Source organism: Cottoperca gobio, chromosome 21, assembly GCF_900634415.1.
Source record: "Cottoperca gobio chromosome 21, fCotGob3.1, whole genome shotgun sequence".
Taxonomy (NCBI): Eukaryota; Metazoa; Chordata; class Actinopteri; order Perciformes; family Bovichtidae; genus Cottoperca; species Cottoperca gobio.
The window spans coordinates 5,073,175-5,090,268 of record NC_041375.1 but is presented as its reverse complement, the minus strand read 5'-3'; the positions used below and the strand labels follow the sequence as shown (position 1 = coordinate 5,090,268).

General features: G+C 40.1%; 1 protein-coding gene across 1 annotated transcript; it reads left to right on the top strand.

The window, feature by feature from the left end:
- The first annotated feature begins 29 nt into the window (after positions 1-29).
- Positions 30-14,667, top strand: lss (lanosterol synthase (2,3-oxidosqualene-lanosterol cyclase)). Its single transcript, XM_029459445.1, has 22 exons — positions 30-345; positions 1,671-1,839; positions 2,166-2,304; positions 2,828-2,936; positions 3,340-3,461; positions 4,169-4,265; positions 6,156-6,291; positions 7,269-7,377; positions 8,908-9,026; positions 9,204-9,301; positions 9,472-9,499; positions 9,823-9,879; positions 10,326-10,397; positions 10,536-10,586; positions 10,696-10,845; positions 11,961-12,057; positions 12,522-12,627; positions 13,161-13,226; positions 13,323-13,403; positions 13,518-13,688; positions 13,827-13,905; positions 14,063-14,667. The coding sequence occupies exons 1-22, from the start codon at positions 332-334 to the stop codon at positions 14,198-14,200; spliced, it is 2,208 nt and encodes a 735-aa protein (XP_029315305.1). The 5' UTR covers positions 30-331; the 3' UTR covers positions 14,201-14,667.
- Positions 14,668-17,094: the final 2,427 nt, after the last annotated feature.

Below are 17,094 nucleotides of genomic sequence, written 5' to 3'. Positions count from 1 at the left end.
CATGAGTAGTGTTTTTCGAAGGAGCGCTTTGATTGGAGGACCTCGAGGCAGACCCGCCTTTTTCTCCGCCCAACCGGATTATGATTGGACAGCCGGATCTCTGCTCATGTCTCTCCATGTGGAGAACTCCTCGGACGGCGCCGCGAGGTCCGCTGGGAAGTGGAGTGTGAACTGTACTGAACCGTAACATATAGTGTTTTCAAAGCACTACAATTCCCAAGAAAAGAGCAGATAGGGCGGTCTCATTTTTTTATTTATTTTTTGAGCACCTGAAAGGAAATTCATTCATACTGTTCAGCGGAGGACTCAACTAAATCTGTCAAACACAAATATGACGGAGGGAACGTAAGTCTTTTGTTTTATTTATTGGATAATTTATATTTATTGGACTCAACCTCAGGTGGAAGAGCTTTCTAAGGGACAACCTGTAACTGTTGTGTAGAAAATGGACAACCAGTTGTAACTGCTTGTTTTCTTCTGTCAGCTAGTAGTATAGTTCACTCTCTATTAAATGCAATACTGGAAAATAATACATTCTCATGATGCTGCTTCAACCTTCACACAATTTCAGGGGGAAATATTGTTATTTAAAAAAAGGTGACCACTTGTGTTACTTTCTAGATTCAAATTCTGCATTAAAAAACCCTATGCTATACAGTACATGATGCATGTTATAGTTGAAGCAGCCCAAATATATATAAAGTTAAAAGTAACTCTACCTCAATCAGCTACAATTATAGCTACTTACATGAAAATAAATCCGTAAATATAATTTATATATATTAATCTAATATGTATATACATATATATATTAATCTAATATGTATATACATATATATATATATATATATTAATATATATATATATATATATTATTATATATATATATATATATATATATATATATATATATGTATAATATATATATATATATATATATGTATATATAGATATATATATATATAGATATATATATATATATATATATATATATGTATTATAATATATATATATATATTAATATAATATATATGTATTATAATATATATATATTAATATTAATATAATATATATGTATTATAATATATATATTAATATAATATATATTATATATATATATGTGTGTATATATATATGTATATATATATATGTATAAATATATATATGTATAAATTAATATATATTAAATGTTGTGTTTTGTACATTGTGGTATCGCTACCTTTACCTAAATAAATATACTGTATATTATAAACACTATAAATATGCTTGCAATCAGTAAATTAAGTTTAATAGCTTATTTCCGAGAACAACACACATTGTTTGACCAATGAACTTCCAACAGGTTTGACTATTGAAATAGTTTGTGGATGTCCCACTTCCAATGATGCAGTATAATTCAAAACCAAATTATTCAACACCTCAGACACAGCTTACAATACTGTCCTATTGTAAGCCTTTCAATTTATATTTCCATCACTCGTTGATTGTGTATCAGATATGATAAGTCGAGAGTTTTGAACATATACAAACATAACACCTATTCATGTTTCACTTTTGACCGGCATTTCTTTTTGGTGAGTTTTACACTACAAAATATAATGGTTGAAGAATCTAGCAGTATACTGAAGAGTCAGATGATCGATCATTAAAATACTTGCTGTATCTGCTAGGCACCTGCGGAGGCGAGGGGGGCCGTACAGGACGGAGCCAGCCACAGACCTGAGCCGCTGGAGGCTGACTAATGTGGAGGGCAGGCAGGCGTGGCGCTATGTGGAAGATCAGGACCCCCCGGACAGAGAGCAGACGATGCTGGAAGCACATTCTCTAGGCCTGGACACGGTGGGTTTTTAATCTTTTTTTCTTGTTTGTTTTTTAAATGGCAAACAAAATGCTTGGTTTGTGATTGCTATGTGTTTTAGTTTAAACAACGGTATAAAACAGACACACTAAACTATGGTAGTATACAGTAAGAAAAAAGTGTGTGTGAATAGTGAATGATTTCAGATGTAGCCCTGGAAATGTTCTTCATTTTAAAGCTGGAAACAAATAGACTGCTTAGACTTACTTATTATTATGTCTGAAAACTTAACTAGATCAAAGAGAAAGGTTTAGCTGTCTATGAGCCTTGTCTGGTGTTCATTTCTAATCACCCATCCTCTCCACAGAGTAAGTTTGTGTCTGGCTCCCCAGCTGCCCTCACAGCTGTAGATGCAGCTCTGAAAGGTATGCACTTCTTCAGCCACCTCCAGGCCGAGGACGGTCACTGGGCAGGAGACTACGGCGGACCTCTCTTCCTGCTCCCAGGTGAGCCAAATCGTCCTCCTCCATGGCGCTATATTTCACACCTGTAGTCTGAATGCTTTTAGTCGTGTTTAGAACATGGGGTAGGCGTCCCGGTAGCTGTCCCGATAGCTCACCCGGTAGCACAGGCGACCCATATATAAAGGCTGAGTCCTTACCACAGCGGCCACTGGTTCGAATCCGACCATTTGCTGTATGTCGTTCCCCTTCTCTCTCTCCCCCTTTCACAATATGCACTTCTCACTATCATAAAGGCAAGAAAAGCCCAAAAATATAGCTTTTAAAAAAAAAAGAACATGGGGTCGTGGTACATTTCAGTATCTTGTGGCTAAAATGAGTATTACAACAACAAACACTTGACAATTGATCCTCGGAAATCAGACTTAGAAAATGGATCAAAGAAGATTTGCGGGTGGAGCTATAGCACTAAACATAATGCAGCATATGATTTCATGACACCAGTGTTTTTGCGCATGTGCTTGTGTGTCTGTCTGTCACTGTACTGATGTCCATGTCTGTGCTTCAGGTCTCCTGATCACATGCCATATGGCTAAGATCCCTCTGGCCGAAGCCTGGAAGAAAGAGATGGTGAGGTACCTGCGCTCCGTGCAGCTGCCAGATGGAGGCTGGGGTCTGTAAGTCAACAGCCCCCTTTTTTAGTCTTATTATATCCACATGTGACACGCCTTATCCCAAATGTGCTTCTACTGTAACATGATTTGTTAGGTCACTGTAACAGGCAAAGGTCGTAGACGTACGCTTTGCCTTGTTTCGGCTCAGTAAAGGTGACCTTACCTTTCCATCATTTTGTTATTGTTATTCCAGTATAGGGTCAGTGTTTATAGAAAATTGAAATGGTATGTTACAAGCATCTACATATACCTGTTAGTGAACTGCTACAGGAAGACTGGTGAAGTAATTACTGGAAGTGCCCATTCATCCCCACTGTCACAAAATAATTACAGGACAAACGTCTAAAGGCTGAGGGCTCAGACTGTTTCTTATTCGAGCATCGTGGATGTGTTTGTTTTTCTTCAGACATATTGAAGATAAGTCTACCGTCTTTGGCACAGCGTTGAGTTACATCTCATTAAGGATCCTGGGAGTAGAGCCTGATGATCCAGATATGATTCGAGCGAGGAACAACCTGCACAGCAAAGGTGGGAAAGAATACGTTGAAATAGTTCCTAGAAATGTAACGTCAGGTATTCTGTTGTATGAAGTTGTTGATGCACTGATTACTGATCATCTGTGCTGATAACTCACAGGTATACAAACACACAACCATCCCAAACATCTCCTAATGTGAAATTAGTTTTAAATGGTGAATATGTTACTGATTAGTGTTTCGTGAAGGCTTATTATCTTAATGTCAGCTGTAATCCATTCTTATAGTAATAACTAGCGGTAGACCAATTCATCAGGCCAGATAATTATTGACGTGAGCCAACATCAGTTAGGGCCACAACACTAGCATTGTTCATTTCTTTTTTCTTTATGTAAGTTTACAAATGTTTGTTGTTTCTCAGACACAATGAGATGCTGATGTCTGCTGATGAATGCTGTTGTTATGCGCATTAAAAAAAGATTTATGTTTAGTTTTTTGATGGCCTGTAGACATTTATTAACTTGATACATTCATGCAGACAATAGCAGTGTTAAATAAATGTGCACTTAAGTTCAGCAATGTTTCATTTGTTATTATTATTAAATTGTTGTATTTTATCAAATGCAAAAAAAACCTATATATCGGCCGCCCTGCTCTCGGCCTCAGCCATTAAAAACATGGTCGACCACTATTAACCATGTCAGTTATTTATGGTAGTAGCTTCATACTGAAGCTGTCTGTGTTATTATTTGTGTACAGGCGGCGCTGTGGGGATTCCCTCCTGGGGTAAATTCTGGTTGGCCATTTTGAATGTCTACAGTTGGGAGGGAATGAACACACTGCTACCAGAGATGTGGTACGTCCTAACATCCCATAATGTCCTCTTCTACCCAGCTGTCATTCTTTAGGTACACTGAACAAGCTTCAGGACTGAGGTTAGAGTAAATGAGATTATGTTGCCCCAGTACAACAGTGGCATTACTTTTACATTGTACTTTAAATTTCTTATGTCATTGTGACATTAAAATAGTAGTTGTATCTTTTTTCTTGCATTTTCTGTCCATAACATTTCTGTCTTTGTTTGTCCAGCCATGGTGGCTATTGCTGCTCATGCTGTCTAGGACCTGCGAGGTCTTCGTCATGCAAACATCCACGTGTACAAAGAGCTGGCTATATATACAGAGAAAATATTAATAGATGATATGACACAAAACAACAACCATTATTCCCAAACAACTTACTATGCACATAGAAAAGACACAATGTCCTAAAGCAGGGGTGTCAAACTTATTTTAGTTCAGGGGCCACATACAGCACAATTTGATCTCAAGTGGGCCGGACCAGTAACATCACAGCATAATAACCTGGAAATAACAACAACTCCAAATGTTTCCCTTCGTTTTAGTGCAAAAAAGTACAAGTACATTCTGAAAATGTTCAAATTTGATCTTTTTACACATTTCTTAAGAAAAGAAGGTGCAATTTCAACAATATTAAGCCTCAGTTTATCATTTACACATGTGCATTACAACTTACAGATCACAGTGTAGATACAAAGGCACACAACATTTCGTCACAGGTATCTGGAACAGTAATTTACTTTATGATCAAAACAATTAACACTTTGCAAAGTCATCCCGCGGGCCAGATTGGACCGTCTGGCTGGCCGGTTTTGGCCCCCAGGCCGCATGTTTGACACCCCTGTCCTAAATGAAGGGCTGTAGCTGTTAAGTGATATTTTGACATATTTACAAGTTCCAATACACATTGTTTTAAATGAAAAACGTGTGTATAATGTAGAATACTCTTGAAAAGACAAGCTAAGATTGTTTTGGCAGCAGGGGGAGACATAGCATCAGAAAAAGGGAAAAGAAAATGACATTTTTGTTTTTATGAGAAAGGATTTCCTCTTTGAAACCACGGGGTGACACTGTTCTATATATTCTACGTGTTTTCTCCAGATCACTGATCAATTTATTTCACTCATGATGTCATGATGTCATAATGTCATGATGTCATAATGTCATGATGTCACGATGTCATGATGTCACAATGTCATGATGTCATGATGTCACAATGTCATGATGTCACAATGTCATGATGTCACAATGTCATGATGTCACAATGTCACGATGTCACAATGTCATAATGTCATGATGTCATAATGTCATGATGTCATGATGTCATGATGTCATAATGTCATGATGTCATGATGTCATGATGTCACAATGTCATGATGTCATAATGTCATGATGTCATAATGTCACGTCCTTTGATCCCTGTTTGGATTTTAAAAAATGTAGCAGATTTGTCCTGTAAAGGCTACAACTCTATAAGGACATATGTGGTTTCTATGTGCATAGTAAATAGTTTGAAGATAATGGGTTTGAATCTCCTACATCTACTAATGTAGGTGGTGCTATCATTTTGTTTCCGTATATACAGCCAGCTTTTAGTGTCCCTGGTGAAATATGGCATCAGTGCACTTTTAGTTTGCTCTCTCCGTCTCCTTTGCTTGCTGGTTCTGTCCTGTCCTTGTATCCTACTGGGTTTGGATGTGCACACTATCCACCTTCTCAGCTCATGCTGACTGTCCAGTTCTTCTTTGTCTTTCTTGCAACTTCACTTCTTTGTGCAACAGAGAATGTTGTCATGGCAAAGACCGGACATAGTGTCAGAATAGTAAAGTTTGATTTAAACTGAGAATTTTCTGATTCATTCTCAAACATTTTTATGTCTATTGCAGGCTGTTCCCCTCGTGGATGCCTGCCCATCCCTCTACCCTGTGGTGTCACTGTCGCCAGGTCTACCTCCCCATGAGCTACTGTTACGCTGTCAGACTGGCTGCAGAGGAAGACTCCCTGGTCCTCAGCCTCAGACAGGTGCCGAATCCATCTCATCCCACAAGGATGAACTCAGGATATTCACACTGTTAGAGGAGAGGCTTTGTTAGTGTGCTTTTCATTCTTGGGTGTATGTTGTTGTGTGTTTATCTCCCAAAGCTAAATAATCTTATGAGGTGAGATTTCTTTCTTTCTTCTTTTTGTCCAATAAGTAGCGCAATGCCCAAAGATGTTTGATCTACAATGAAAAGCAGCAAACTGCCACTCTTGAAAAGCTGGAACCAGCAAATGTTTGGCAATTTTGCTCTATAAATGACTTAAATGTTTGATCAATTATCAACATTTTTGCCATTTAATTTCCTGTTGATGAAGTTATTCAGTAATTTATTGATCTACTATTTGTTTCAGTGCTATTAATGCTAAACAAGAAAAACATAACAAAACGTGTATGTCGTGCATTATTTAGAATTTGCATCAGGAAGAATGTAATATAATATCTTAACCTTAGACTTTGACATTTGAACACCATCATTGACGTAAACACAGTCCTGCGCGCCGCCCGGCCAGTGCAGTAGCTTTATCAGCCCCGATGGAGGCAGGTCTCTAGAGATGTGATAAGGCTTTCTTCAGTCATAAGAATTCTTTTAAAGTTGTTTTGTACCGGAGAAACGTGCTGCCTCTATGTATTAATAGCTTACGGGTGGGCAATCTTGGGGTTTTCAAAAGGTATTTTTGGCAAAAAAAGGTTAAAAATAACTTTCTCACAGAAGAAACACTTGAATGTATCATTATCAACATCACAGACGAATGACAAATAAAAACAACCTGGTCTGTATCAGTGGAGGAGTATCCACCTCTAAACTGCAGAGGGAGCAGCAGCCCCATGCAGCTTCTTTTCTTTTGTCTTGATCTGAAATGAGATATGAACCACTTCATCTTTAGATATAAGATAAACATAAAGCGTACATGTACACATGCATGTTTAACCAAATGTTGTCTTGCTCTTTGTTTTCTAGGAGCTTTATGTGCAGGACTACGCCACCATTAACTGGCCTGCTCAGAGGAACAATGTTGCAGCATGTGACATGTACACACCTCACAGCACACTGCTCACTGTCGCCTACAGTAAGTGTGCTCTGCACCCTGGGTGCCATGATGACAAACCATCAGGTGCACATAATGACCATTCAGAAGAAATGGTGTATTTAATTACAACAACAGATTCTAACTGGGATTCAACACTTCTGGTAGAGGTGATGACACACAAAGGTTTTGCACAGATTAGTATAGAAGCCACGAGAGGCACGAGAGTTGTGTGTGTCAGCAAGTTATGTAACATTAATGTTACAAAAACATGAATACTTTTATTTCCTGCTTAGAACATGGGGTAGTGTTACATGTCAGCCTATTGGAGACAAAATGAGAATAACAACAACAAACACAATTTTCACTTGGTAAAAAATATTTCTTCCGAAAAGTAACTTGATCTATAACAGTAACAATGATCCCGGCAAAACCTGTTTTCTCAGCTGTTCCACAGATAAAAAACATTTAAAGGCCCTGTAACACTTGAACTTGTTTTGAACATGCTCAAAAAACTTTTCACGGCCTCAGCGTTCAACAACATACACCAGCGTACTGCCGATATTCTGTATACACCGGCATACGTTTCCGCCATACGGCGAAGAAATACGCTAGGAATGCGTTATGCATCTGTTTTTTCACTTTTTCTTAAAAGTCCAATGTGTAGGATTTAGTGACATTTAGCGGTGAGGTTTCAGATGACTACCAACTGAATACCTCTCCTTAGCTCACCCCTCCCTTTTAGTTCAGGGGCCACAAACAGCCCAATTTGATCTCAAGTGGGCCGGACCAGTAAGATCACAGCATAATAAATAAAAATAACAACAACTGCACATGTTTCCTTTTGTTTTAGTGCAAAAAAGCACAAGTACATTCTGAAAATGTTCAAATTTAATGGACTATCTTTTTACAAAATATTATGAACAACCTGAAATTTCTTAAGGAAAAAAACCATACACATGTGCATTACAACTCACAACTCACAGTGTTTAGTCACAGGAGTCTGGAACTGAACAATATAGTATTTTACTTTATGATCAAAACAACAACATTTTACACTTTGTAAAGTCATCCCGCGGGCCAGATTGGACCCTCTGGTGGGCCGGTTTTGGTCCGCGGGCCGCATGTTTGACACCCCTGCCTTAAGATAATGTAAATGTTGAAAGGTTTTGATTTGTCCACCCTGGGCTACTGTCGGAACATGGCGGTTCAACATGGCTACACATCCCTGTGTAGATATGAAGGGTTCATTCTAAGCTAACGAAACAAAAACATAATAATTAATATTATATCATATTTCTGCCCTAAAGATCCCCTTGAATACTACATACTGGTCATTTAAGTCATAAACAATAAAATAACAATTTAGATCAGACTCAGAAAATGTGTTACTTGCCTGTCAGAGCTTCAGAGCTTAGCAATGCACTCAAGTGAGACAGAATACATGGAAAAGAACATTTGGCATATCCCTGGCATCAGGATGATAAAATGATAAAATCATTGGAATTTCCCTAAAAGTTTCCCTGTAAATCACTCCCTTAACCTTGTGACTCTGTTCTTGTTGCCCTGCAGTGGTGTTGAATGTGTACGAAGCCCACCACAGCACCACACTGAGAGGAAAGGCTGTCAGAGAACTATATGATCACATCCAGGCTGACGACCGCTTCACGAAATGTATCAGCATTGGACCGGTAGTGTATACACGGATATAGAGAACACAGATGCATATTGAATAGAGTATTGGATATGTGTATGCCTTACACAGGGGGAAAAACACTACAACTTATTTCCAAAGATTTTCAAATCACTGTAAAACACTGTAAAAGAAATAGAGGGTGTGAACATGACGTGTTGTCCTTTCTCCTCAGATCTCTAAGACCATCAACATGCTGGTTCGCTGGTATGTGGATGGACCCTCCTCTCCGGTCTTTCAGGAGCATGTGTCCAGGATCCCAGACTACCTCTGGTCAGTGTGCCGATCTCTAACAAGTGATGTACTAACAAATCACTGATCAGAATAAGGTTTTATATTCCCATTTATATAATGCGTAATATTGGAAACTGTTTGATCCGTAACCAAAGATGTTCAAGAAAGTACACAACAGATAAACTAACAGTAAGTTCTCTGTGTACCAGGTTGGGATTAGACGGCATGAAAATGCAGGTGAGAATGAGCTTTCTGCTCCTTTTACATATTCAATGTGACAGTAAACAGTTGTACAGGTGTAGTTGTTTTGGAGCAAAGTTAAATCATAGATGTATTTCACCCTAAAGTCTCAAGTGTAGGAAAGGTTGAGCAACTCAGAGATCCTGAAGGAACTCTGAGTAGAAATACTGCTTTCTTTCCAAGGAAAGGAGTCGGTTATAGTGGAGATAAGTGGCGGAAAACAGATGGCTATACTTAAAACAACCTTAAAACAAAATCTACTTCTGGTTACATTCTTAATCTGAGTGTTTGAGCACTTTTTCCTTTTTTGTTGTGTGCAGGGGACCAATGGATCTCAACTCTGGGATACTTGTTTTGCTGTACAAGCTTTTCTTGAGGTAACACACCTTGGAGGAGTGACCTTTAGAGGTCACCTCTTGTGACTATCAAACTGTCAATTGTTGGTTTTACTTGTTGGTTTTTCTGTTTCAGGGGACAAGTATAAGTATAACTGTGTGACATCAGAGCAATATAAGATAACATAAAATGTGTTTCTGGATCATGTGGCCTAAGGGCAACATTTACCATTTGCCTGAACAGCAATGGGCCCAGTACTGACCCCAGTGGGATCCCACATATCATGTCAACTTCCATAGACCATTGTTGTCCCTTTAGATAGGCTGCGGACCAGGCAAGTTCTGAGCCAGAAACAAACTGCTCTCAAATCTTATATTACTAAAATAGAAATGTCACTAGATACATTTTCAACTTGGCATAGAATCCTTGTTGAAAGTATATTATAGCAGTAGCTGATTACAAGGAATTGTTTGTTGGGGACTTTCAGGCTGGAGCCCAAGATAACTGCAGACTAGCAGAGTGCCTCCGAGATGCCCATCAGTTTCTCACCATCACACAGGTACCACCAACATCTCAGTTACAAGCTTTTCATTATCCAGCAGGAATAAATCACATATCTTAATATTATACTGGATTATTAAAAAGAACAGGTGTGCTCAATGTCAAACTTTCATAAAAGTGATTTCCATTCTAACAGATACCTGAGAATCCTCCTGAGTACCAGAAGTACTACAGACAGATGAACAAGGTAAAACTAATATCACACAAGAACCGCTTTTTAACACTTTCAAAAGAATGTGAAATAAAAGACTCATGTATGTGCATGCTCTTTTTATCCCTGCGTTCTTCTTTGTCAGGGAGGCTTCCCCTTCAGCACCCGCGACTGTGGCTGGATCGTGGCTGACTGCACAGCGGAGGGCCTGAAGTCAGTGATGCTGCTGCAGGAGCTCTGTCCCTCCATCGGCCAGCCTGTCACCTCAGAGCGCCTGTATGATGCTGTCAATGTGGTGAGTCTGCAGTGAACAAATGACTGGAATACTAATTTACCTTTTCATGAAGTCTTTTTTGGTAAGTAAGCACAGAAATATACCACCATTGTCGTCTTTCTCAAATTCAGCTTGTATGAAAATAAGTTATATTTTTGTAACACTGCTAAATATGCATATGCACTTTCTTCCCTTGACTTGACTCTTGACTGGATACCACTGTCATATCTGCCAATATACGTATGTGAAGCTATGCAGAGTGCGAGTTATACAATGACAATCAGGGCTGTCAACTTTCCCCCCGGGCATAGAGGGAACCCAGTACAGCTCTGGTGCATGGTTCAGTCAACGCAAGTCTCACAATCCTATGTTGTCCTAAGTATTGTCCTAAGTCCTAAGTATGTTGCTTGTTTAACCTAATATTTGCATTCTGTAGAGAATGATTCATCAAATACATTACACTTGCTCATGGGGCATGCACCACACAACATATTTGTAGTCAGGGGTCACCCACAAAGCAGTCTAGAGCAAGACTACTAGCAAGTCAGACCATCATGTCCGCTCAAACACAGACCCACACAATGCAGAACAAAAGACACCATCACCATGCCAAAGAGGTATGCAGACATGTTACTACCATACAGCCTCTAGCACTGGGACTAAGGCATAGACCACCCAATAAGTCTATGGAAAAGATCCTGTAGAAAATGGATTTATTCTTTCTCCAACACTATTTTCAAGGTAAGAAAACAACTGACAAACTTAGATTAACAAGGCTAATGTTGCAATCTTGAAAGTAACAGAAACTCTGATGTTAAGAAAGTTAAGTGCTTACATTAACCTACAACGTCTCCATTGGCTTGCAATACTACATGCGAGCATAGTGGGGACACGAGACACAGCAATAATGGGAGGGAGGCAGCCAGACAGACGTTCAAGTAACATCAACGTTAAGAACTGGTATGGTCCACTTAAGGGGTGTATGTAATTGCATTACAAGAGTCTTCCAGGCAGGAATATGGCAAATATACTGTAATGTTTAAATACAATTACAGGTAAGAAGGATATATAAATGTTTCCACTACAGTCTGTTAGTATCACAGCTCCTTCACCGTGTGTCTATCTTCTCCTTGTAGCTGCTGAGCATGAAAAACTGTGACGGTGGATTCGCCACATATGAAACTAAGAGAGGAGGGAAACTGCTGGAGCTGCTCAACCCCTCCGAGGTGTTTGGTAGGTCTGTTGCCAACACCGTACTGTCAGTACCCATGAAATGCACTTCACTGCCACACATGCTCAGTCTTAAAACACTTTCAATCTACTGTATGTTATTATTAAATCGTGGAGATAGAAGATTTATATAATTATAAGTCCATTGTTAACTATTAACAAAAAGGAACGACGTAAAAGGGGATTTCTTCTTCACGTCATAATACCAACACAATGCAAGTTGGTGCAGGGTGGAACTCAACAAAGAGCCAAATATGAACCTGACATTCTGTTACCTTGCAACATTCAAAGGCTGGAAAACCTTTTCCATTACACTCTGGATGTGTTGCAATATTATGACCTTTTCTTTACCTCAGGGCAAAGCATTGTCATGTTTCCCTTTTTAAAAAGAGGATGCAGTGTGTGTTGTGAAATGTGATGTTTCTTAGTAACACTGTTTGCTCTTTCTCACACACACACTCACACAGGTGACATCATGATAGATTATACCTATGTGGAATGTACCTCAGCAGTAATGCAGGCTCTGAGGCACTTCCAGAAGGTCTACCCTGAACACCGTGCTGACGAGATAAGGTATACTACACACATACATACGCTGTAATTACTGCCGCAGAAACGCCTGAATCAGACGTATGGCCGTCACAATATCAGACTTCACTATACTTGCCAAAGAATACACAATAAGATATTATCGCAATATCAATAGAAATGTAAAGGAAATAAAATAGTCTGTAACTATAACTGTACATTTAGCGCTGGATTATATGATATTATCATATGTGTATTATTAACATGCTATACCGTTATATCACGACTCTCCTAATCTGATGGAATGAATGACACAATCCTCATTTCAAACTAAAATGTATTCAAATCACATCATATTTCTTGCTATCAAGTTTTCGTTTCATAATTTAAGTCTGAAATTGTTGAAAAAGTAATTAAGGCCGAGAGATCCACAAAAAAGAGAAAGAGAAACGCTGACACACAAAGAAATTCTTAACTCAATGTTCTCACTTCTTGTTGAAGTTTGGGAGAAATCTTTGAAACTCTGGAGGGAAGAAGTGAAAGTTCTCCGTTAATGTGTTCATTGATTTCTTGTCCAGGTCCACTCTCAGAGAAGGACTGGAGTACTGCAGGACGGTGCAGAGGCCTGATGGATCGTGGGAAGGGTGAGACTACACTTGCTGTTTTACTACCCGATAGCCTACCTGATGGACGGGTCATGTTTAATAAAAAAACTGAAATCCTTTTGTGCTCCTGCTCAGGTCCTGGGGAGTGTGCTTCACGTATGGAATATGGTTTGGCCTCGAAGCCTTTGCTTGTATGGGTCACGTCTACAAGGATGAGTAAGACTTCCAAACACTAATCACTGAATCTTTACAACAGTGAGCTCCTTAACTTGCCAAGCCACACATTATGACATCCATGAACTCAGACACACTGCTGCGCTCTGTCACCAGGGATGTGTGCGTGGAGGTGCAGAAAGCTTGTCAGTTTCTGCTGGACCACCAGATGCCAGATGGAGGCTGGGGGGAGGACTTTGAGTCTTGTGAGCAGCGCCGCTACGTCCAGAGCAGCAGCGCTCAGATCCACAACACCTGCTGGGCTTTGTTAGGCCTCATGGCTGTCAGGTAAAGCAGGACCCAACTCAAAGCCTTGGTGTTTACGCATGATCACAATGCAACTGGATTTTTGGTTAAAAAACATAACTTAGTTTAACTGAATCCAAACAAAAGTAATTCACTCAAATCTCTTGTGTGCATAACCAGGCATCCTGACAGGCGGGCCATCGAGAGAGGAGTGCAGCTGCTGATTGACAACCAGCTGCCCAATGGAGACTGGCCACAGGTGAGTCTCTGAGTCCCATATATCTTATTCATTTCACTTCTTACACACTAGTTGTGCTTGCGCTGCCATTATTCCAACTAATGGCAAATGAATCCAATGACAGTATGAAATATAATGTGAGCTTTGATATGTGATGTTCTGTGCTTCCCCTCATCAGGAGAACATTGCAGGTGTGTTTAACAAGAGCTGTGCTATCAGCTACACCTCCTACAGAAACGTCTTCACGGTCTGGACCCTTGGCCGCTTCTCAACACTTTACCCCGGCAGTCCATTGGCTGGGAAGGTCAAGCTGTGAAGACTTTTAAAAGACTCATCAGACTATGTGCCTCGATAAACTGAATGTCTTCAACTTAAGCAAAATACAACAACAGCCACAAAGTTTAGACAATGAGTGAAAGTGTATATTGTTCTGTCAGCCTACATAATATGCAGAATGTCTTCCCTTTATGGACTTTTGAACACTTCAGCTGTGATTTCGGAGTTGAGTCCATCAGATGAAGTAACATTTCATTCTTTGAATTCTTTTCTGTGTTGACATTCCAGCACGTCTCTTCCACCAGAGCTACTCCCTCAAAACATGTTGTGATAACCTGCTGCTACCAAGACACCAGTTAATGTGCTCTGATTTATAAATTCATATGTTGCCTTATATCCCTTATATACAGAGCACACACAGAGCGCACACACAGAGCACACACACAGAGCGCACACACAGAGCACACACACAGAGCGCACACAGAGCACACACAGAGCGCACACAGAGCACACACACAGAGCGCACACACAGAGCACACACAAAGCACACACAAAGCACACACAGAGCGCACACACAGAGCACACACACAGAGCGCACACACAGAGCACACACACAGAGCGCACACAGAGCACACACAGAGCGCACACACAGAGCACACACAGAGCGCACACACAAAGCACACACAAAGCACACACAGAGCGCACACACAGCACACACACAGAGCACACACACAGAGCGCACACAGAGCGCACACACAAAGCACACACAGCACACACACAGCACACAGAGCGCACACACAGAGCGCACACAGAGCGCACACACAGAGCACACACAGAGCACACACACAGAGCACACACAGAGCACACACACAGAGCACACACAGAGCGCACACTGGAAATTTGAGCAATTCTTCAATTTAGAAAAATAATTCCTCACAACACGTGTTGATGATCTGTCAGGATCTTTAATTGGATTGATGAGACTAACTGTTGTGGAGGCCTCACAGGGTAAACATGTTGACTCTTTGAAACAGCCAGTACATGGATGATGTTTTAACCTTTATTCAGAGTGAGGGAGTTGACGGAGCAGACACACCTTGCATCTCCTCCCTCTGTAGTAGTTGTACTGTTAGCTTGAGTATTGCTTGTACAGCTGCTAGAGGGAAGGAAGCAGAACGGATTCTTTCAGTGTACTTCTTTAACTTTGAGGTGCAGGAGTGTGTACATGTTGTTACCTCTGCGTCGGCAGAATATACAAGCTCCATAGTTTGTCATAATGATCGGTCACACTGTAAGCTCTTATGGCATGTCACAGTTTCTCCTGTATACTGTATTCTGACATTCGATTAAACCCTGATTTCTTCTGTTATGAACAAATGAATTACCTAAGCTCCAGCATTTTGTCCTTTAACCACTTTTGCTGTTAATTGCAAACCGTATTTAAAGTGGAATCAAAGGCGTAGTCATGAGGAATGTTTTGAGATGTACGTGTGTGAATGTTAACAGTCATCAAATAGCATGGGAGTGTGTTTCTTTGTGTAGTTGAGGTGCAGTGACAGCCGAAGCACACAGTGGATCACTGCAGAGATTAGATCCTGTTGACAAAGCAAGACTGTAACTGGTTAAGCTGGTACTTTCTGCCATTTGTTCAGGGTCTAAAGCGTGACCAGATGCTGATGAAAAAGCTGATTTGATGTCCTCTTCTGAATAGAAATTCTGATTGCACAATGTAAATCAGGTTATTTCCTAATGTTTGCCTCCTCAGTGAAGGTGGGACTTTTTTCTATCCCATGTGTGCATGTTGGAGAAGGAGGACATTCTTCAGTTTACATTACATTACAATAATTTGGATTGTCCATACTGATATTTCATTATGTTCTATTCTGTACACACATTTAATGTAATGTAAAAATCCTGCTCCAAAGAAATAGCGGGCAGCATTTCACCTGTACTACTGGCTCCATTCAATCTACATTTACAGTCAACAGTTATATATATTTAAAAAAAGAAACAAAAGAAAAGCCAACTCCTTACTTACAGCAGGAAAACAATATCTATAATGTTGACCAAACTCCACAAACTAACACTGCTATCTTCTAACCTTCACGTGTGGCGTTGGCCTATAGTTCATGTGAACTGTCTGTGTGTTTGTGACACTAACTGGGGCTGTACATGAAGCGTTCATGTACAAAACATCCCCATAGTGGCGAGGCAAGGGCCACAGTAGCTCAGTCCATAGGGACTTGGCTTTGGAACTGGAGGGTCGCTGGTTGAGTGTGGAGTGGTACTAGTTCACCTCCTGGGCACTGCCGAGGTTCCCTTGAGCAAGCCACCGGCCCCCCGCACTGCTCCCCTGTGGCTGTATAGTAGCTTCCCACTGCTCTCACTAGCATGGGTTAAATGTAGAGTCAAAATGTCACTGTGTGTGCGATGATGTGTTCATGTGTGACGATTAAAAGAGGATTCAAAATCCTCCATTTCCACAAAGTGGCAGCAACGAGCTGTTTCCTGTCATTAAAGGAAAAACAGGATTTGTTCCTAAAAAAAGAAGCAACATTTGTATTTCAATTTCTTTAAAAGATGATCAATATGAGATTTGAAAGAAGGCTTTCATCAATTGTGATGCCTTAAGGCCCTGTCACATATCCGTATGACAGAAACGTATGCCGGCGCATACGAAATATCGGCAATACGTTGATATAAATGAAGGGTATGTTGTGATCGTTTGAAGGACGCAGACGTTACACCAAACACGCCAGACACACGGCCCTGTCACACAGTTCCGTGTGGCAGAAACATGCCGGCGTAGATGAAAAGTAGCTCAAGATTTGTCAGAGTCACTTTATTTTATGGTTGCTCAAAATGTGTCCAAGGTTTTTGTCAACACCGTCAAATATTTATAAAGAAAGCAATAAAATCAGGCGACCACATGAT